Raw genomic sequence first — 22,468 nt, 5'->3', positions numbered from 1 at the left:
TTTTAATTTAATCCAAAAATAAAATTATTTTAAAATAAAAAAAATTGTTTGTGAAAATTTTTATATAAATTTAAAATTTTAATAATATATATATGATTATAAATCATTGTTTTTTATCTCTCATCTCACTCACCGATAAAAATGGATATAACAAAAAAAATTTAAAAATACTCCACGGGGAACTCCAAAACCGGCTAAACGATAAGTTCAAAATATTTTTGTTTATGAAATATTCTTTTAAATATTTTTGTATTTTATAAAATTTTTCGTATTTATTTTGCAAATAATTCTATCATTTTATAATATTGATTTTTTTTATGTTTGCATTGACACCTTAATATTAGTTATTACAACCAGTTTTTATTTAAATTAGTTTTAAAATTTGGATATTATATTTTTTTTAAATAATATAAATCATTTTGATAATGAGTGGCGTTTAGGAGGTGGAAAAAATAGTTACTCTTTTGTGTTACATGTCAATACCGCGAAAATTTTAGCGCGAAATGTATTATCGCGAATGTCGATTACCGCAAAAGATATTATAGCGAATGCATTATCGCGAATATAATATAGCGAATGCATTATCGCGAATAAAATATAGCGAATGTATTATAGCGAATATAATACAGCGAAAATATTATAGCGAATGTAATACCGCGAAAATGTTATCGCGAATACATTACAGCGAATGAATTATCGCGAATATATTACCGCGAATGCATTATAGCGAATGAATTATCGTGAATGGAGTTTCATGAAAGTTACAATTTTATATTTATCGACTTTTCGACTGACTTAGTTGAATCTGAAAATTAAGTTAAAATGGGGATTGGCTCTAAAAACATTTTTTTATTGAAATTAAGGCTAAGGCTTTTCTTTTTGACTCAAAATATATAAAAAGGATTTTAAGTAATAAAATAGATTTCTCTTTTTCATCTAATCATTTTAAATATTAAACATCAAGTTTTTTCTTTTTAATTTATTGAAAACTTGTAGGGGAGAACGGGGTTATGGCGAACCCTAAAGGCAAACCTTAAGAAAATTATAAGTACTTTATCATTTTTAATAAAAAATATCTCATTTTGTTCAGCTCTATTAGTTTTTTGATATGTTTAAATTTCAAAAATACATCTCTAATAATTTTTTCAAAATATCATTTTTCCTGGAATTTTTTTTGGTAACCGAGTGAACCCTACCCGGGGACGAACATGCCCTTGGTCGAGGCTATTATAAACTCTGCTTAATTTTCCATATATAAAAGTTATATATTTTTTTATTAGGATATATTTAATGATTTAAAACATAAAAGTGTTATATAAAATCATTTAAAACATTCACAATCTTTGCAAATAAAAAAACAATAAAATTGCAAAGCCATGTAACTAATAACTGACATTGAAATCAGTCTTGATTGTTATGCTTGATATAATTTATTTGTATACCAAACAATTATTTATCATATAATAACATTTTTCGATTTTTTTTCTTTTAGTTGGTCTCTCCTTGGCTTTTTTTGCATGTCGAATTTTTAAAAAATAGCAAAAAAAAAGTTCGACCTAACCCCATAAAAATAGCCCCAGTAGCACCACTTTGATTAAGATCATATTTTGAAGTATTTATATTATCAATTTTGTTCGGGTAAATTGTTATTCTATAAAATAGGATTTTTTCTTTTATATAAGATGATTTTTGTGTGGTAAAATTGTATATTAATCTTTATTTTTGAAAAATAGTAAAGTGTAAAAAGTTACTTTTGAAGGTACGAATGATATAAAGCATTATAAAAATTCTTCAAGCGGTCCGATAGAAATAAAAATTATAGCCGCATATGCAATATATAAGTATATAGTTTTGGTAAAAAATTATCTCTTAGAGTTTAATACTCTAGAAAATAAAGCCACTCTCACTATAACCCTGGGTTCATTATTACACCGGTCTCCCCTAATTATGGGCATCAGAAATTTTTTAGCTTTAGCTGATAACATAAAATAATATCACAAAGTTCTTTCCAAAAGTGTCTTACTTTGTGGAATAAACAAAAAATGTCTACCAATATGGCAGGTAACATCAAGAAATTGGGTAGGTATCTGATAAATTCTAGTGGAATTCGTATTACGAATCTATGGTTTTACTTGATAAAATCTTAGTTGAAAAACAAAAGGAGCTTGATGAGTTATATGATAACCATGGTTTTAGCTTGGTGAACTGGATTAATATTCCACTTTTTCCTAGAGAATTCAGGAATTAAACTTGATTCCAATTATTATTTTAGGCATAAATCAACTAAAAAGGCATAAATGCGTATTTTACAATAGAGAGTAAAAAGACTCAATTAACAATTGATATCCTTTTTGGTACTGATCCCAAAAAACTCAAAAGTTGTGCCAATATAAAAAGAGTGTACAGGTGCTCACCATGTTTTGTGGACGTGATTTGAGATAATTTGATGCAATTCATGGGTTGTTGCCAATATTTTGCCAAAATTGGCTTAATATATGGAAATATTGATGTTAAAAGCATCATTCCAAATCCCACATTCTAGAAATTTAATAGATACTACTGATGGTATACGCAACAAATTATTTCTGAAATTAAACACATATATGAAAAAATCGATGTGCGCTGATAACAAATATATAAAAGTATGGTTAAATTATTTATAATTTTTAAATTCGATTGTATTTTAACTTTTTTATAATATTTTTTACAAATTAAATAAAATGCAACTTAATATATATCTTGATTAGATTATGGCCGTCAAATAAACTTTTATTTAAGGTGGCGATGAATAAATACACATAATTTTTTTTGGTTATTATAATATTCAAATTCAAATTGTAAATTTTATTCGGGCTCGGGTCGGGCTGCGAAAAAATTACTTTGCAAACCTCTAGGTGGCACTAAAATATGAAAAGTTTTAAAATAATAAAATTGACATTATATGAAATTTAAAACCCTCTTTTCGCATTTCAGAAAGTTTCATAATTATATATCATGTTTAAGTATATTTATAGGAAGTATTAATTATATTAGTAATTAGGGGGCTAGTAGACTCAGGGCTAGATCAATAAATAAGCTTACAAATATGATACATTATAATATAATTATATAATAATATAAAATAAGTATTAATTGGCTACTATTATATATAAAAAGAGTTTGACTAAACTGCAAATGCCAAGGTAAACTGCAAATTCCAAGGTAAACTGCAAATGCAGGTAAAATTTTTTGTTACATACTCCATTAATTGAAGTGAGATTCATTTTCTTATGATATAAATAACTTATAAAAATTAAATTATTAGATATATTCAAATAATTAAGGAATATACATTAATAGTTGTATTTTTTTTTATCTCATAATAAATGGTATAAATATCCTTTAATACAATTATATTCAAGATAATTATAATTAAATTTTAAATTTCAATAAAATCCGCATGGCGTATGATATTTTGTGAAAAAAATTTTTAATTATTTTTTGTTTTAATATATTTTAAAATCATATTTGGTTCCATGTCAATTCAGCGAAACTTTTATCGCGAAACACTTTTACGCGAAACTTTTATCTCAAATGTCGTTTATCGCGAATGAAACCTTTAAAGCGAATACATAGAGCGAAACTTTTACGCGAATCAATAATCGCGAAAATTTTATAGCGAAGTCATTAACGCGAAATAAATCGCGAAGACAATATAGCGAAAACTATTTTGCGAAATATATCGCGGCCTAATATTAATTATTTAAAATAATTTATTTAATTTATATTATATTATATGAAATGAAATATGATTATTAAATTATGAAAATGATTTTCTTTTATTTGATATTTTTTAATAATCCACTATTGTAATATTAAATTTTACAATTTATTAGTGCACATTTTTTGAAGTTCAAAAAGATTTTTGAATATTTTGATTTAAAAATAATTTTAAATTATTTTTGCAAATAAATTTTTTTGAAGAATTTTTTTGTGAATTTTATTAAACAATATTTTAGGTGAAATATTTTATAGTTTTTTCAGAGACTTGCAGGCCCGGCCCTAAGCCGTTTGGCCCTGTCCGGCCCTGGGTACACGGGTCAGGCCTTATTTTAATTTTTTAAAATTTACTCTGGCCTGGCCTGAAAATTTTTTTAAAAAAAATATCCGGGCTGGGTCCTATATTTTAAAACCAAATATTTGAAATCGCCATTATTAGCTATAAAAATCAAAAATAAATAAAATATATTTTAAAAAAATCCGGGCAGGGTCGAAAATAATTTTTAAAAAAAAATTCGGTCCGGGCCGTGCAAATGGTACCTCTGCAGGTCTCTGAGTATTTTTAATCATTTTTTTTTATCTATTTTTTAAGTATATTAAAAGAGGTGGTTTTTCCAAATAATTTTTTTTTAAAATATTTAAATTAAACTTTTTATATTATTTTTATATGATCTTTTTAAGGATAATTTAATGTGACAATTGTCATATTCGGTATTTTTTAAGATATTTGAAATTTTTTGAAACAAAAGAGTAAAAACATTTATATTTGTAATGAGAAATTAAAAATTCAATGAAGATGTTCCTTGGAAAAATGTATCATTAGGTATTATATTAGATTTTTTTTGACGCTAATGGGCAAAAATATAAATTATTAACATGTTAAATTAACATATTTTTGAAGATGTAGGAGAGACCGGGGATGGTTGTGACACTTTTCGTTCAAACCTTAATTATTTTAATATTAATAGACTAATCTGAATAATTAAAACATCTTCTGAATCCCAGAAGTATAGTCTATTTGAAATAATTAATATATATTTTATGAAGGTTATATTTTTTTAGAAAATTGAATTTAAAAAAAAATTTTTTTTTGTCCCAACCATGACAGACTCTGAGTACGTTGGGACACACATATGTGATAGTTGGGACACTCGTGAAATAGAGGTCTAAATAAATTTAAATATTTAAAATCAGTAATCCAGTAAGACTAGAGACTATGACACATATGATTTTATTGATAATATTGTAATTCATAATCAATATCTATATAAAAAAAATTTTAGCAAAATTTAGGAAATTTATTTTGGGAAAAAAAAAATTGTAAAAAAAAAAAGTAAAAAATATTTTTTTTAATCATAAACATAGTGAAAGATAAGTATTTAATTACATTTATTACACATAAAAAAATTATCAAATTTGGCACAACTTCCGTGTGCCCATCCATTACAACCCATGCATTGGTACCAATCTTCCTGATTATCACAATGATATCATTGATAATCCTATTTCTCAAATTAATAATAAAATGTTCATTTAATTGAGAAAATTATCATAATGAGAATCTATAAACAAGTTAAAAAAAATTAAGTATGAAATGAATAATTTATTATTAATTTAATATTGTGATTAATGATATTCATTTAAATTATGAGAAAGAAGTTAATAAATTTTAAGTATGAAAATGAATATTTTAAAAGATTGATTATTTACAATACTAAATGATTCATTATTCACAATGCTAAATTAATAATTTTAAATGATTCATTATTAACAATACTAAATGATTCTTTCACAACACTTAATGATTCATTATTCACAATACTAAATAATTCATAATTCACTATGCTAAATTAATAATTATAATGATATTCATTATTAACAATAACAATTTTATTATTAATTTAGCATTATGAATAATGTATAATTTAGTATTGTGAATAAAGAATCAGTTTGTATTGTGAATAATGAATTATTTAGTATTGTTAATAATGATATTATTTTAAATGATGAGAAATCTCATAAGAATAAATAAATTTCATTAAGCCTCTAAAGGAATAGAATATAATTTTACTTTAATAATTGCACATTAAATATTAAATTAAAATATAGTAATTAAATGCTCTTATTTATCTTTTTTTTGGTAAGTCCGTAAAAATTTTTAGAGGATTTTAATATATAATTAGCTATTTTATCTTCCTCCACTTTATTAAAAACACATTTGTGATTTGAATATCCCAAATATCTTGCTATATTAGATTTTTGAATGCCTAAAAAATATATATAATAATATAAATAATCTTACCTGTAAGTAATGATGACTTTCTGACTGAGGCTGTTGGATATAAAATTAAGGGGTTTTGATAATCTTCTGTACAAAAGATTTTTCTTTCCTTTTTATTGTAATTCCGCATCACTAGTAAATGATAAAATGAGCTAAAATGGCGTGTCCCAACTACACTATGACCAACTATGACCGAGCCCACTAACTTTATAAATATCATATAAAATTATATTAATTCATGTTTATTGATTCTGAAAGTTTGCCAGATTGGAAAATAGGGTTTAAACTTTCCTAAAATTTATTTATTATGATTTCTAAAGTTTTATTTATAAATATAAACGATAAAGTTTGCAAATACTTTTTATTACTTTTGGTATGCCAAAACATATTTTCTTCTGTAAATATTAAAATATAAATATTTTTCAAATCTTTTTTAGCCAATCATGTATGACGTAATTATCTATGTTAGGCTCAAATTTCCAGTCTTATAAAATAATAGCTCAAATTATAATTAGAGTGTCCTAACTTTCCCCTGTACTCAATGTACCCCGGTCTCCCCTACTATAGAAAAGTGACAATTGTCATAATCGTTATTTTAAAAGTTTTTTGAATTTTTTTGATGAAAATGGGTTAAAATAAGTATTGCTAGCATGTTTAAATAAAACTTCAGTGAAGATTCTACCCTAGATAAGTGACAATTGTCAGAATCGTTATTTATATTTTTTGAATTTTTTGACTCAAATGGGTAAAAATATAGATTATAAACATGTTAAAATAAAATTTCATGAAGATGTACCATAGAAAAGTGACGATTGTTATAATCGTTATTTTTAAAGTTATTTGAATTTTTTTGACGCAAATGGGCAAATATAAATTGCTAGCATGTTAAAATATAATTTCATTGAAGATGTACCATAGATAAGTGACAATTGTCATAACCGTTATATTTAAAGTTTTTTGACTTTTTTTGATGCAAATGGGTATGAATATAGATTGTAAACATGTTAAATTAAAATTTCATGAAGATGTACCATGGAAAAGTGTCAATTGTCATAATCGTTATTTTGAATCTTTGAACTTATTTGACGCAAATGGGTTAAAAATAGAGGGCAATCCATTTTTACCATATGTTTTTAAAATTCAAAATCTTAACATTAAATTTATAGGATGTTGATTGTATCATATTGATAAATAATATTCATATGGTTTTTAAGTTCTTCTTAAAAAATCTAAACCTAAATTCTGACTCAGCACGATTTTGGCATGAGTATACAAAAATATTTGCTAACTATGAATGCAGGGTTAAACATTTTAATAGATATAGAATTAAAATTTATTAATTAAAGGAATAAGATTGTGAATCAATATCTTAAAAGTTTAGAATTTAACATGAGATACAACCCTCTTTAATAATCAGTTTGATATTTTTATCAAATTTTAAGCAGGATAAATGGGACAACGAATATGAGCATAAATTTCCATTTGCTTCTTTGTTTAGGCAAATGATACCAACACATTTCTCAAAAAAATGTAAGAAATTAAATTGAAACAAAATATCTTTATGAATGATTTCTTGAAAAAATATTGGAAAACATTAAAAATAACGATTATGACATGTGTCACTTTTCTATGGTACATCTTCATGAAATTTTAATATAACATGCTTACAATCTACATTTTTACCCATTCGCGTCAAAAAAATTCAATAAACTCTAAAAATAACGATTATGACAATTGTCACTTATCTAGGGTATATCTTCACTGAAGTTTTATTTAACATGCTAACAATACTTATTTTAACCCATTTTCGTCAAAAAGATTGGAAAAACTTTAAAAATAACGAATATGTCAATTGTCGCATATGGTAGATCTTAATTGAAATTTTATTTTAACATGTCATTATAGTAACATCTTCATTGAATTTATAATTTCACATCTTTACAATATAAATGATATTTTTACCCTTTTGTGTCAAAAAATTTCAAAATCTTAAAAAATAACGAATATGGCAATTGGCACATTAAATTATTTTCCTTAAAAAGATCATATAAAATAACATAAAAAAGTTTATTATAAATATTTTAAAAAAAATTATTTAGAATAACCACCTCTTTTTATATATACTTAAAAAATAGAAAATAATGTTTTATTTTATTTTATATTTGATATGTTAATTTTAATATTATTTTATTTGATAGTAGTAATAAAAGGACTATTTAAAAATTAAAAAAAAACTATAATAGATTTCACCTAAAAGATTGTTTATTTATAATAAAATTCACAAAAGAACTCCTCAAAAAAGATTTATTTAGAAAGAAGATTAAAATTTTTTATATCAAAATATGTTCAAAAAATATTTTTTGCTTAAAATTTTGGGCGTGAACACTAATAAATTGTAAAAAATAATATTACAATAGTAATATCATTTTTATTTATTAAAAAAACATCAAATAACATTATGTTATTTTCCTTTAAATAAATTCATTCCCAATATATTTATTGTTTCGCGGTAATGCGCTCGCTATTATGACTTGGCGCAAACATATTCGTTGTAAAAAATTCGCTGTAATGGGTTCGCGTAAAAAGTTTCGCTAAAATGCATTCTCTATAATAAATATTAAATAGGCAGTTAGTTTTATCAGTAAATTTGCTATAATGGCTATGCGAAATTGTCTTCGCTATAAATGTTTCACGGAAAAAATTCGCCATATTGGTTTAACTTAGCTATAAAAATATTTCGCGATAAACGTCAATTCACGATAAAAGATTTTATCGAAAAAAGGTTTTGCGATAAAAGTTTCGCTGAATTGACCAGAAACGTTATATTATTATTTGGTGTTTGATTAAACTGCAAATGCCTAGGTAAACTGCAACTCAGGTAATAATTTTTGATATATACTCTATTAATTGAAGTGAGATTCATTATCTTATGATATAAATAACTTATAAAAATTAAATTGTTAGAAATGTTCAATAATAAAGGAATAAACATTAATAGTTCTATTTCTTTTTTTCTCATAATAAATAGTTTAAATATTTTTATATCATAATAAATAATTTAAATCTTTTAATATAATTATATATAAAAATTATAATTGTAATAAATGAGAGGTCCCTTAAAGAAAAATAATATAACCATAACTTTATTGCATAATTTTAAATAATATAATTATAATTATATGGTGAAAACATAATAAAATTAAAATTAAAAAATGAAATTTTAAAAGAAAAATTAAAAAGAAAATGATTCAAAATTAAGAAAATTATATGCGAAAAATAAAAAAATGGACAACTCCAATTGTTAAACTCTTAAAGTATGAAAAATCTACAATTATCACGCGTTTTCCTCTCATTTGTATAGTCTATCTAAGACTTAAATAATAAAGTAACAATTTTAATAAAACATTGTTTTTGTATGAATTTTATCACAATTTGAATAATAGATCCTTTTGTAACAGATTATTATAACACCCTTTCACTTAAGTCAGACCCAGCATTAAGTCAATGACCAACTTTATTCAATTTCGACTTTACTGTTTTTATATCTCCACTAAATCTATTCTGCTATCTTTAATGTCTTCTAATTTCTAACGATGGCTGTTCCTTGTCTAGTATTCTTAGTTCCTAACGGCCATTCGTATCCAATTACTGCTTGAAATTCTTGAATTATATCTTTTGTTCCTCATCAACCCCTGGTAAACGATTAGCTCTTTTATAGGAAATACGAACTCGATTAACGCATGCTTTCAACGATTCACGATGACTAGTTACCAATTATTGATTGATGCTATTCTCTCTTACAATTTTTTTTCTTCTAAACCTCATTTTAAATCCTCTCTTGATAACTTATTCTAGTCTTTGCTTGTTTCTAACGTTCTCTTGTAACTAATAACTCTTTATCGCGGTAATTGACTATAACGGGTAATGGATTACGATTACTTGTAAACGAATATATGAATTCTAGTCTCTTTTCAATTATAGTCCGTCTTCAATTCTTCAGGGAAATTTTCGTAGTCTTTGCTTCTTTCTAGCGGTTTCTAGTAACTAATGATTAGCATATTATCTGATAAACACGAATTCTTGTCCCGATGATCATCAAGTTCCATATCTTAGGCTAAAGTTTCAGTAAACAATTGGCGATATTTGTAAGCGATTAACGATTGCAGCATGAAAGTCTCGAACATCTGTTCTATCTAGTCTCTCGTTTCCAACGTTCTTTTGTAATTGATTAGCTATTTTCATCTAATTCTTGTATATCGATCTTTTAGATTTCCGTGACATCTACGACAGTTTGCACTTGCCAAGGTATCGACTTTGTCTTAGATCTCTTTATTCTCATTTACCCTGAATTAATAGTGAAGAGCGATTGCGATATCGCAGCGACCGATCAGCTGGATCGATCGCAGCGATTTTCATTATAGAGCAGTGCAAAGCGTTATTAATTCAAAATGGTATCCCTCCTCAAATTATTATTTTTATACAAAATGATGTTGAAGAGGAGAAGATTAAACACGCTTAATATTAATAAAAGAAAAGAAGGCGAATTTTACATCCTCTTTCCTAAACTCTTAAAAGATGATCCTAAATTTTACAACTATATGAGGATGACAAAAGTAATTTTATTCTATTTTATCTATAATTCATTTTAATTTAGGAAACCTTTTATTATATAATTAGGCATATAAAACCTATATTGCCTACAACATCATCAAATTTTATAAAGGATCCTATAACTGTTGAAGAATGATTTGTCTAAGGTAAAGCAATTAATTATTTAAATATATTTTTTATTTAGGTATTTAGCAACAGGATGTAGGTATCCTACCCTAGCTTATTCTTTCAAAAGGGGTATATCTACCATCCAACAAATTATTAAGAGAACTACCAAAGCAATATGGCAAGCTTTGGTAAGCCAACATATGCCACCACTTACTCTCTCTGATTTTGAGAGAATAGCGAAGGTAAATATAGTTAATATTATATTTATGTTAATTATTTTTTAAAAGGACTTTGAATTAAAGTGGAATCTACATAATTGTATAGGTAGTATTGATGGTAAACACTGCAGAATAAGGAAACCACCTCATTCTGGCAGTGGATTTTACAATTACAAACATTTTTTCTCTGTTGTTTTACAAGGTTTGTGAATTTGTTTTTTATTTATGCTAATTAAATATTTCTGCATTAATTAAAGATTGCAATGAAAACTTGATAATTACAAAAATATAATTTTTTTAAAAAAATATATTATTTAAATATTATAAAAACAAGGAATTGTAGATGCTAATGGAAAATTTATAACTGTTGATGTTGGCAGTTTTGGCAGTGAATCTGATGGAGGAGTTTTTGCTAACTCCAAAATATATAAAATGATAGAAAGTGGAGAGATTAAATTGCCTCCTGCAAAAAAATTGCCCAATTCCAGCCTTATTTTCCCACATTATTTTGTGGGTGATGATGCTTATCCGTTGAAGTCTTATATTTAAAACCTTACAAGGGTATATATTGAATTATTTATATAATATATAAAAGCAATTATTTTGGCTAATATTAACTTAATTGAAATGGCCAGTTTCTTAATAATCATGAATTATTAATTTTTTATATAAAATAAAATTTGTTTTCAATATTATCTTAAGGTAAACTTACACCCCAACAGGAGGCCTATAATTATAGAATGGGCTAGAATACAGGTGGAATGCACATTTGGTATTCTAAGAGCTAAATGGATGATCTTTGATCGACCAATGGATACGAAATTAGAGCTAACAGAAGATATAATTAAAACATGTACCTTACTCAATAACTTTATTATTGATAAGGAAAAATATATTCCTTTTAACCCTCAAAAAAAATCAACCCCTTTAAATAATTTATTAATCAACAATCAATTAAATCTTCATCAAATATTTCAAAATATAATAGAAATTTATTATGCTTATATTTATATCAAAATCCTATATTATAAATATATATTATATACAATTTTTTTTTTATAAATTAAATTATATTTTATCTTGTATTTTTCATATATTTTAATAAAAATAAATTTAGTTTTAAAAAAGTCTAAATTCATTATAAATTATATGTGTAGAAATATATTACTAAGAAGGCTAATTGTGTAATTTATTTTAAATAAAATATATATTTCAAATAAACAAATACATAAAAATATCTATTTCAAATAATACAAATACATAAAAATATCTATTTCAAATAATACAATTAAATAAAAATATCTATTTCATATAACATAAATATATACAAAATAATTTTTATCAATTCAAATCTTTTATACATTTAAAATCTTTTGTAGCATCAAATATTATAGTTGTTAAATCCTTTTTTCCCTTATTTGTACAATCATCTAATTTTTCTTTCAACATAAGACATATTCCATATGTAGTTGGTTTATTTTTAAGCATTTCCATGGTTATTAATGTTTTTTCTTCTTCTAATTTTATTAGTTTCTTAAAGTCATCTATTTAAAAATTTTCAATAAATCAAATAATAAAATTACCTAAATCATTTTTCTTTCTCTTATGACAATTATAATATGAACGAGGTGATAGAACATAGGAGATAGATTCTTCAATATAAATAATATTTATTTTTAGATATTATTATTTACCAGAATCATTAAGGTTTAGTTCTATAGGAGGTTTGGGAATAAGTTTATCATCTATTATATTTTCATTATCAATGAGATCACCTAAATAATAAATACATTATCAATTAAAATTCTATATTTTACATTCATATAACCCTTGATATTTCATTTAATATCTCATTGACGTTTGTAGGAGTAGAGTCCACTTTATCTAAAGAGGACTGCTGTAACCTTGGTGTTACAGTATCTACCAAGAATTGCATATCCTGGTAGAATGGCCATGAAATATGATGGCCAGCCTCTGACCCACTTTTAAGTTTGTGAAGGTTCCTCTCTTTTAAGAAACAATCTCTTAGATTTTTCCAAAGAGCTTTGAAAGATGAACCTAAAAAGGTTTATAAATATAATATATATGCAAAATTATTACTGGGAATATTATACTGGTGGGCTAATAATTCCCAAATATTATTCTTGTATATAATATTTTTATATAAATTATGTTTATTATACAAACAATCATATTCTTTAACTGATACTATAAAAGCTGTTTTATCTATTTTCTAAAAAATTTTTTTTAATTGAAATCATAATTTTAACTTGATGATTCTTTGATTTTACATCATCAAAAAATGTAACCATTGAATTCATTTCAAATAATCTAAAAATAGCGCTAAATCTTAAATTTTAAGATAAATTCACCAAAATGTGTATTTAACGAAGCAATATTTCAAAATCTTCGCGATAAACACAAAATGATTTGTATTTTGAAAAAATCGCGGCGATTTGCTTTCGCGTATCAAATCACGCGATCGGTAACTATGAATGAGATATCATATTTACTGTATTTTGTATTTATCGCGTCTAAATCGCAATCGCAATCGCGCCACTATGAATTCAGGGTTAATCTTTGTCTTAAGGTCTCGGGTAATCGCATCTAATCTACTTCTACCTAAAATAATCTATTTAACCCTTTATAACTTCTGAAATATTTTATCACTTTTTCTTACATTTATTCTCAAATTTATAATACACAGTTCAATATAGCAATAAAATATATCATATGTCCACTTCGTCTTAATGTATAAGCTTATCGCCTACGATCTAATTCTTCCTTACATAATTTATTAAATTTCTTAACTTCGAAATATTTGCTCACTTTTTTCTCTAAATTAAATCTTAAAATAATAAAATATGCTTAATAAATTTTATATCAAATTCTACCACCCCTTTACCCTCAATGAAGCCTAGACCCATATCTTCTTGAACTATCTACAGGTAGTCGTCCTTTAGCTATCAATCAACATCCTTTGTCAACCATGTCTAAAGCTGAATTTAAATCTAAAATTATCTTGAATATCTTGATTCTAAAAAATCTTAGTTCTAAATTTTTACCCAAAAGATTTTGTCTTCTTCATTCTGCATGGATCTTTTATCTAAAAGCTCGGTATTTTCTTATATCTAAAACTTCATTAAAATAATTAAAATAGTATTTCCATATTTTTCGCTCGTTTTTCTGTTATAATTAGAAAACTAATGCATAATTATTCTTAAATCTTATTAATGATCCAAAATAAAAATCCGATCTCTAATTGAGTCAATTGCGGTATGAATTTTCTAATGACGAAAGCCATACTAATATTTTGGTTAATCAACAACCTAATATTTTACTAAATATTATCAACTTATGCGTATCTTAATCACATCTTAGATCATTGAGGCTGTTTTTATCTCTCGCAGCCCTTAAAATAAATGTTTTTATTTAAAAAAAATATTTTTTTTTCACCATTTTATATATTGTTTAGTAAGTTTTTTTTTATGAGTTTATAATAATACTAGCTAATAACCCGTCAAGAATGACGGGGAATTAGAATTTTCTCCTTTATAACTATTTTTATATCTTTAAAAACTCAATCTATGAAAGGATGAGAGATATTAGGGCTCCCAGGTTCTTAAATATAGTCGAGACATCCCGGTGCTTGAGACATTTTCTTTATTGTCAATAAAGGACACAAATATACACCTTGCTCACATTTAAAAGATAAAAGAAAATTTTACCCAATAATTAAGATTTATTACATGGAAACAATGTCTCTTATTGGAACTCCAAATACTACATTATCCACCAGAGCTCCTGTTAGTCAGCATTTCTGTTCACTCCCCACCGCGTGAAGGTAGGAGATGGATTTTAGGGGAGCAAAGAAATGAAAAAAAGAATGAATAAAAGAAGGAAGGAATAGAAAAAAAGAGACAAAGATATGAATTATAAGAAAATATAATAATTGTGTATACCTTAAGACTTAACGATTATGGGGTTCCAACACATATACATTTGTAACCATATAAAAAAATATAATGTAGTAAAATTTATTGATGATGATGATGGTATCGTGTCTATGATGTTTTTGGTCGATGTAGTGTCGTTTTTTTGATGTAATTTCCTTGCTCGTAACTTGCCGTAAATAACTGGAAATAAAACGTGTAAATTGGAAGTATAAAATAAAATTTACTGATGATGATGATGGTATCGTGTCTATGATGTTTTTGGTCGATGTAGTGTCGTTTTTTTGATGTAATTTCCTTGCTCGTAACTTGCCGTAAATAACTGGAAATAAAACGTGTAAATTGGAAGTATAAGATAAAATTTACTGATGATGATGATGGTATCGTGTCTATGATGTTTTTGGTCGATGTGGTGTCGTTTTTTTTTGTAATTTTTGCTCGTAACTTGCCGTAAATAACTGGAAATAAAACGTGTAAATTGGAAGTATAAAATAAAATTTACTGATGATGATGATGGTATCGTGTCTATGATGTTTTTGGTCGATGTAGTGTCGTTTTTTTGATGTAATTTCCTTGCTCGTAACTTGCCGTAAATAACTGGAAATAAAACGTGTAAATTGGAAGTATAAGATAAAATTTACTGATGATTATGATGGTATCGTGTCTATGATGTTTTTGGTCGATGTGGTGTCGTTTTTTTTTGTAATTTCCTTGCTCGTAACTTGCCGTAAATAACTGGAAATAAAACGTGTAAATTGGAAGTATAAAATAAAATTTACTGATGATGATGATGGTATCGTGTCTATGATGTTTTTGGTCGATGTGGTGTCGTTTTTTTTTGTAATTTCCTTGCTCGTAACTTGCCGTAAATAACTGGAAATAAGACGTGTAAATTGGAAGTATAAAATAAAATTTACTGATGATGATGATGGTATCGTGTCTATGATGTTTTTGGTCGATGTGGTGTCGTTTTTTTTTGTAATTTCCTTGCTCGTAACTTGCCGTAAATAACTGGAAATAAAACGTGTAAATTGGAAGTATAAAATAAAATTTACTGATGATGATGTTGGTATCGTGTCTATGATGTTTTTGCTCGATGTGGTGTCGTTTTTGATGAATTAACTTGAAGCTACAGAATTTAATAAGTCCTGATATACGACATTAAGAGTAAATACTCTATCATCATTCAAAAGTGTGCCCTGGTTTTTTGTAGGTAATATTTTTATTTTCATATTTTTTTTTAATCTGCAACTTGTTAGAGCGACATAGAGCTGACCATGGGAAAACACAGGTTCAGGAAGAAAGAGGCCGACATTGTCGAATGTTTGACCTTGACTTTTGTTTATAGTGATAACAAAAGCAGGAATTATAGGAAATTGGCGTCTTTTTAATATGAAAGGCAACCGGGAATCACTCGGGGAAAGATCAATTCGAGGAATAAAAACGCGATGGCCATTATGCGTCCCTGATAATATCAGAATCTATGAAATTATCATGTAAATTTTTGATAAGAAGTCGTGTCCCATCATAAGCATCTGCTGGGATTCATGTTACGAAGAAGCATTATTATTGTCCCAACTTCAAGATTTAAAATATGAGGAGGCATTCCTGATGGGGTTTGAGAATGAAGAAATTCAATGGGGAAATAGTAAATTCTTAGGATTATCTGTTTGTATAGAATCAGCGCTAAAATATATCTTAGAATTTCCTGGTAGTTTTTGAATAATTTCCTTATTTAAATTTAGGGCTATGTTATTTTTAGTGGTTAATATAATTTTTTTTGAAAATAGGTTAATATCAGATATTTGTATGGAGTTTCCATATATTGAATTGATTAATGAATTTTCTAATAATGAATTTGGGATTTCAATCGAATCTGGAGAAAGTAAAGGATTGGAAACATTTGATAAAGATTCTCCAACATTCAAAAGCCAGGAATTATACTCAACATCTTCAGAAGATAACCGCATATTTTCGTTAAGGTGGATAACTTTAAAATAAACCCATAAATCAGAAGACTTAAGACACGATTCATTAATATCTGCTTTTGAACTGTTTGGAATGACAGGTAAAGTTTGCCTAAAATCGCCGCCCAATAATATAACTTTACCACCGAATGGGAACTGTGTTTGCATTATATCTTTAAGTAATCTATCGATACAGCGTAAAGCGTATTTAGTCATCATTGTGGCTTCGTCGATAATAATTAATTTGGACCTTTTAATAACAGTAGCATCAGGGGAATGAAGACTCATGCGAGATACAGAGTTATCAACAATCGGAATAGGTAATTTAAATCCACTATGTATTGTTCTACCTCCTTTTAAAAGAATAGCGGCAATGCCTGTTGTTGCAAACGGTAAAACTATTTTGTTGCGTCCTCTAATGTAGCACATTAGGGTATTATACAAAAAAGTTTTTCCCGATCCACCTGGACCATCAATATAAAAACAACGCTGAGTAAAATCATTATTTTCGATAGATTGAACGATTAAATCAAAGGCTGATTTTTGTAAAAAATTTAATTTAGTAATTAGTTTCAATGCCTCAGCTGCCTCAAGATCATTATTATAAAAATCATCCTGAGCTATTAAAGTAGGAACAGGCAAATTGAAATTACTACAACGAAAACCATGGTCGTGCAATACTTTTTCTATATCTGATAAGGCCATATTAATTGCAATAGAATCTGTATGGGTATGTGCGAAATCTTCTATCATATATTTTTTAAATTTTTCCCAGAGGTTATTTGGATTTTCTGGCTCACAAAAAATACAAATAAAGGCAAACGATTGACGCAACTGTATGGGCATTAAAAATGTTGACGCTTCTTCCATAAATGCTTCCCATTCCTTGTCATCAACCAATAAATTTCTTTTAAAAGCCGCCTCTTTAAAAGTATTATATAAAACTCCATTAACAGTTCTCAAATATTCAAAACTTGTGGCGCCAACAACATGAAGTAATAATAAACGTAGGAAAAATCTCTCGCCGGATTTAGGATCAACAGTATACATCCTTGATATTATATTGTTTTGTCTTTGTCTAAGTTTCCACTTATTAGCGCTGAAAGTATAATGATATGGTATAGTGACATATAAATATTGACGGGCATTAACATCATTTTTATTTAATTCAAACCAGGCAGTTTTATTTAATTCAAACCAGGCAGTTAATGTAGTATTTCTGCTGGCAGATTTCTCTAATGCCTGACGTTCTTGTCCTTCTATAAAATATACCGGTTGATGAAATGGCAAGTGTATTGCTAATCGATTTATACCGTGAGATCGATCATGCATACGATTTTCTAATAATCTCCACATGGCTTCACATGCACTTACATATCGGGCATTTATATGCATTCTAATTTCATCATGAGATTGAAGCGAATTAGTTTTAAGATCTATATTAGCGCAGTCGTATCCTTTGTAAACGTACTTAAAAATATATTTGACGGATTTTATTGATGTACATATTTCAACATTTATGTGTGCATTAAATTTTAATAATAGATATTTGTTATAAGGGATTACGTATCGATTATCAACTGGCTTACCTCCGACATGAATAAAACCCTTATCTCTACGTTGATAAAATGGATATCCATTCGCATTGTGTTGAGATTCTTTTTGAAAATCTTTCGGAAATTATTTTGTACACGAACCATTTTCCATGCATGGTGAGTGAGGATTCAAAATACCACATGGTCCATGTATCATATAATCGGGGTTCGATATTTTTATCTGGGATTTCAGCTCGAACAAAATTATCTATACACTCGGTTGTTTCAATTTTATTATTTTCGCTTAATATAATGAGCAGATGAGCATGAGGTAATCCTCTCTTTTGAAATTCTATGGTATAAACATACGCCGAACATTTGCCAAAGAAATCTTTTTTAAAAATATCGTATAATAATTCAGATAATTTTAAATGAAAAACTCTAGCTAATAAATTAGGTCTATCCGAAGGGTTCTGGCCTTTATAAAGATTTTCTTTAATTTCCCTCCAATTGGGATTGCATGTAAAAGTTATAAATAAATCAGGCTTACCAAACTTAGAAACGATAGCCATAGCATCATGATATCGTTCACGCATGTTTCTATCGGACCCCTGAAAAGAAGAAGGCAAAATAACGGCTCTTCCTAGAGGTAAATTAGTATTATCATTTGCTTTAGAAATATGATCCATAAGCCCTGAATATTCCTCTACACGTAATTTTGATTGGTTTAATTTTATATAATTCAAATTATTAGCTTCGACTTGGAGGAAAGAATCAACAACATATTGATGAAATAATCGCCCAGCATAAAGAATAGGATTAAAAATGTTAGCACGAATAGCTAACTTTGATATTTTAAATTGTAATATAGTTATATTTGATCTTGTTCCCTTGTTAAATGGCCCATTAAATTTCATATCCGTATATCATCCATGATCACCATAAGGAAATAGTAAAGGATACACCATAGAATCTAAATTTGGGCTAAGAATATTTAAGATAACTAAATTTGAATCATCATTTCGTGGATAAACTTTAACATCACGTTCAAAAGGTGGTTCTCCATCATCGTTATTAAAAATCATTGCTACTTCATCAATAGTAGGAATTTTAAATCTTCTTCTATCATTCGCACGATCACGGCGAAAAATCATATTTACCTTTAATATAGGACGGTTTTCTAACCGAGCTTTCATTTCTTCGGCCTTCTCAACCTCACCCAATGTTTGAAAGCTAATAGCATATGTATTTATTTGACGAATTAAAATATCAAGTTTTTTTAATAAATATTTTTAAATTTTGCATCAGATGGTTTTTCAGAAATAAAATTTAATGCATTACAATATGGGCATAGAATATTTAATGGCCCACAGTAATGTTCAACTTGTTCTTGATTTTCAGTATCTTCAAGATGATTGGATGTTGAAGCAATAATACAATTTGATTGTTTATTTCCAGTATCTTCAAGATGGTTGGATGTTGAAGGAATAAGACTTTGCTCATGCCTTTTCTTGCTACGACAAAGTGCCTGTCTCTTTCTAGCTTTCTCCTTATGTTGATTTATTATTAAAATTTAAAAATACTCAATTTTATAAAAATAAGTTTAGTTTAAAATATTTATTATTGTGGGCATAAAATAAAAATACTAAATACATACTTCATAAACATATTTATAAAAAATAATGGAAAATATTAGAATAGCCCCTCACCTAATATATATATATTTCGGAATCACATCTTATAAGATAGGAAAAATCTGATTCCTCGTCATTCTTGACGGGCTATCAGCTAACATACAATATAAATTAAAAAAATATAAAATTTACTCTATAGGATGTTGAAGCAATAATGCCTTGCTCTTTAGATTTTGGTAGTATGAAACGTTCCATTGTTTGGTTTTGTTGAATGGTATCTTGTGTAGGAATCTAAAAAAAATAATAAATAGTATTTATAAAAATTTTAACTTACATTGCCTATGAGATAACCTTAAAAAACTATTTAATATTATATGTATTTATTATGTAAGTTTGTTTTTTTGTATAGGAATCTAAAAAAATAGTATTTATAAAAATTTTAAATTACATTGTCTATGAGATAACCTTAAAAAACTTATTTAATATTATATGTATTTATTATGTAAGTTTTTGTATTTATAAAAATTTTAACTTCCCTAAATCTGCCACTTAACGTGGGTAAAACAGAATAGATAAATGAATTTTCAAATATAAAATAAGATGCTCAGATAAAACGTAAGTATATATGAGGTATATTATACCCGCTGTCTTGCTCTTTTTCTATAGAATACTTAAATATCAATTGTAGCTACTGTATAAGTCGCATATATAACTTAGAAGATTTCTATACAATATGACTATAGAAACATAAACAGTAGTAGCATAAAATTAAATTATAGAACGATGTTTGACACAACTGTTTCTAACATGTCATATTCAATGTACCTTTACTTTTTTTCACTTAGTACAAAAGTTACTTTATAAATAGTATCATCTTTTATTATTATTACAATTTATATGTTAGGTGATAGATGGGAAGGGGGGGGGGGGTTATGCTTTCATTGATAAAAAAATCTAAGACAGACAACAATATTCAATATTTTATTGGGTTACAAAACTAATACATACAAACCAAAATATAAAACTAATACCACTTAAGCCAATCTCAATAACTGATAAATTCATCTAAAAGTAGAGATATATACATGTTTAAAAGTAATGTCAATATTATTTACAATTATACGTCATTACCTATTGATAATATATTTTATTAACCCATTCAAATAAATAAACCAATGACCAGTTAAAAAATATATAAACGATGTCCAAAATAACATATATTTTAAAAAAGCAAAAATAAAAATTTAATTAATACAAATATTTTATATTTTTAAATTTATTTCGGGTAAGTGTGAAAAATATTTCCTTATATATCTTACCCAATGATATATTTGAATATATTTGTGCAATTATTGGTGCAATAATCATTATAATTCATAAATGTTAAATAACTTAGTTTTATGTTTTTAATTTATTATAAATTTATCTACAGTTTTTGATTTTTTTGTGCAGGAATCTAAAAAAGTATTTATAAAAATTTTAACTTACATTGCCTATGAGATAACCTTAAAACCCTATTTAATATTATATCTATTTATTATGTAAGTTTGTTTTTTGTGCAGGAATCTAAAAAAATAGTATTTATAAAAATTTTAACTTACATTGCCTACGAGATAACCTTAAAAACTTATTTAATATTATATGTATTTATTATGTAAGTTTGTTTTTTGTGCAGGAATCTAAAAAAATAGTATTTATAAAAATTTTAACTTACATTGCCTATGAGATAACCTTAAAAAACTTATTTAATATTATATGTATTTATTATGTAAGTTTGTTTTTTGTGCAGGAATCTAAAAAAATAGTATTTATAAAAATTTTAACTTACATTGCCTATGAGATAACCTTAAAAAACTTATTTAATATTATATCTATTTATTATGTAAGTTTGATTTTTGTGCAGGAATCTAAAAAAATAGTATTTATAAAAATTTTAACTTACATTGCCTATGAGATAACCTTAAAAAACTTATTTAATATTATATGTATTTATTATGTAAGTTTGTTTTTTGTGCAGGAATCTAAAAAAATAGTATTTATAAAAATTTTAACTTACATTGCCTATGAGATAACCTTAAAAAACTTATTTAATATTATATCTATTTATTATGTAAGTTTGTTTTTGTGCAGGAATCTAAAAAAATATTATTTATAAAAATTTTAAATTACATTGCTTATGAGATAACCTTATAAATATGTTTTTTAAGGTTATCTCATAGGCAATGTATAAAAGTAAAATGAAATTTACTGATGATGATGGTATCTTGTCTATGATAGTTTTTCTCGATGTGGTGTCGTTTTTTTGATGTAATTTCCTTGCTCGTAACTTGCCATAAATAACTGGAAATAAGACGTGTAAATTGAAAGTGTGCGTTGCAACGCTGCGTTTCAAAAAGCAAACA

The 22,468-nt window shown here is 26.2% G+C and overlaps 3 protein-coding genes across 5 annotated transcripts; 1 reads left to right on the top strand and 2 right to left on the bottom strand.

Moving 5' to 3' along the window:
• Positions 1 to 71: 71 nt before the first annotated feature.
• Positions 72 to 11,920, top strand: LOC135932000 (uncharacterized). 3 transcript variants are annotated; one of them, XM_065469326.1, is made up of 7 exons: positions 72 to 205; positions 10,309 to 10,653; positions 10,695 to 10,797; positions 10,836 to 11,001; positions 11,047 to 11,179; positions 11,312 to 11,538; positions 11,680 to 11,920. In XM_065469326.1, the coding sequence occupies exons 3-6, from the start codon at positions 10,784 to 10,786 to the stop codon at positions 11,524 to 11,526; spliced, it is 528 nt and encodes a 175-aa protein (XP_065325398.1). In that variant the 5' UTR covers positions 72 to 205; positions 10,309 to 10,653; positions 10,695 to 10,783; the 3' UTR covers positions 11,527 to 11,538; positions 11,680 to 11,920. The 3 variants fall into 3 exon arrangements, with proteins under 3 accessions (XP_065325398.1, XP_065325400.1, XP_065325399.1); XM_065469328.1 differs by lacking the exon at positions 72 to 205 and adding an exon at positions 3,157 to 3,201; XM_065469327.1 differs by lacking the exon at positions 72 to 205 and adding an exon at positions 3,157 to 3,218.
• A 398-nt stretch (positions 11,921 to 12,318) lies between these two features.
• Positions 12,319 to 13,091, bottom strand: LOC135926920 (uncharacterized). The gene is made up of 5 exons (XM_065462854.1): positions 13,078 to 13,091; positions 12,795 to 13,035; positions 12,672 to 12,752; positions 12,561 to 12,629; positions 12,319 to 12,521 (listed from the first exon to the last, which is right to left on the bottom strand). Exons 2-5 carry the CDS (start codon positions 12,817 to 12,819, stop codon positions 12,319 to 12,321), a joined length of 378 nt encoding a protein of 125 aa, XP_065318926.1. The 5' UTR covers positions 12,820 to 13,035; positions 13,078 to 13,091.
• A 3,473-nt stretch (positions 13,092 to 16,564) lies between these two features.
• Positions 16,565 to 18,495, bottom strand: LOC135926912 (uncharacterized). The gene is made up of 2 exons (XM_065462847.1): positions 18,487 to 18,495; positions 16,565 to 18,367 (listed from the first exon to the last, which is right to left on the bottom strand). The coding sequence occupies exons 1-2, from the start codon at positions 18,493 to 18,495 to the stop codon at positions 16,565 to 16,567; spliced, it is 1,812 nt and encodes a 603-aa protein (XP_065318919.1).
• Between the last annotated feature and the right edge of the window lie 3,973 nt (positions 18,496 to 22,468).

This window comes from Gordionus sp. m RMFG-2023, chromosome 1 (assembly GCF_954871325.1).
Source record: "Gordionus sp. m RMFG-2023 chromosome 1, tfGorSpeb1-WG-v2, whole genome shotgun sequence".
NCBI classification, from domain to species: domain Eukaryota; kingdom Metazoa; phylum Nematomorpha; class Gordioida; order Chordodea; family Parachordodidae; genus Gordionus; species Gordionus sp. m RMFG-2023.
Note: the sequence above shows the minus strand (reverse complement) of the source record. Positions and strands in the feature narration are given on the sequence as shown.

Coding starts and splice junctions, on each gene's coding strand:
- LOC135926920 (XM_065462854.1), bottom strand. CDS start 12,819: ATGAAATATCAAGGGTTATATGAAT. Junction 12,753..12,794: donor ATATCAAGGGTTATATGAAT/GTAAAATATAGA, acceptor TTTATTATTTAG/GTGATCTCATTGATAATGAA. Junction 12,630..12,671: donor ACTAAACCTTAATGATTCTG/GTAAATAATAAT, acceptor TTTATATTGAAG/AATCTATCTCCTATGTTCTA.
- LOC135932000 (XM_065469326.1), top strand. Junction 11,002..11,046: donor ATTTTGAGAGAATAGCGAAG/GTAAATATAGTT, acceptor ATTTTTTAAAAG/GACTTTGAATTAAAGTGGAA. Junction 11,180..11,311: donor TTTCTCTGTTGTTTTACAAG/GTTTGTGAATTT, acceptor TATAAAAACAAG/GAATTGTAGATGCTAATGGA.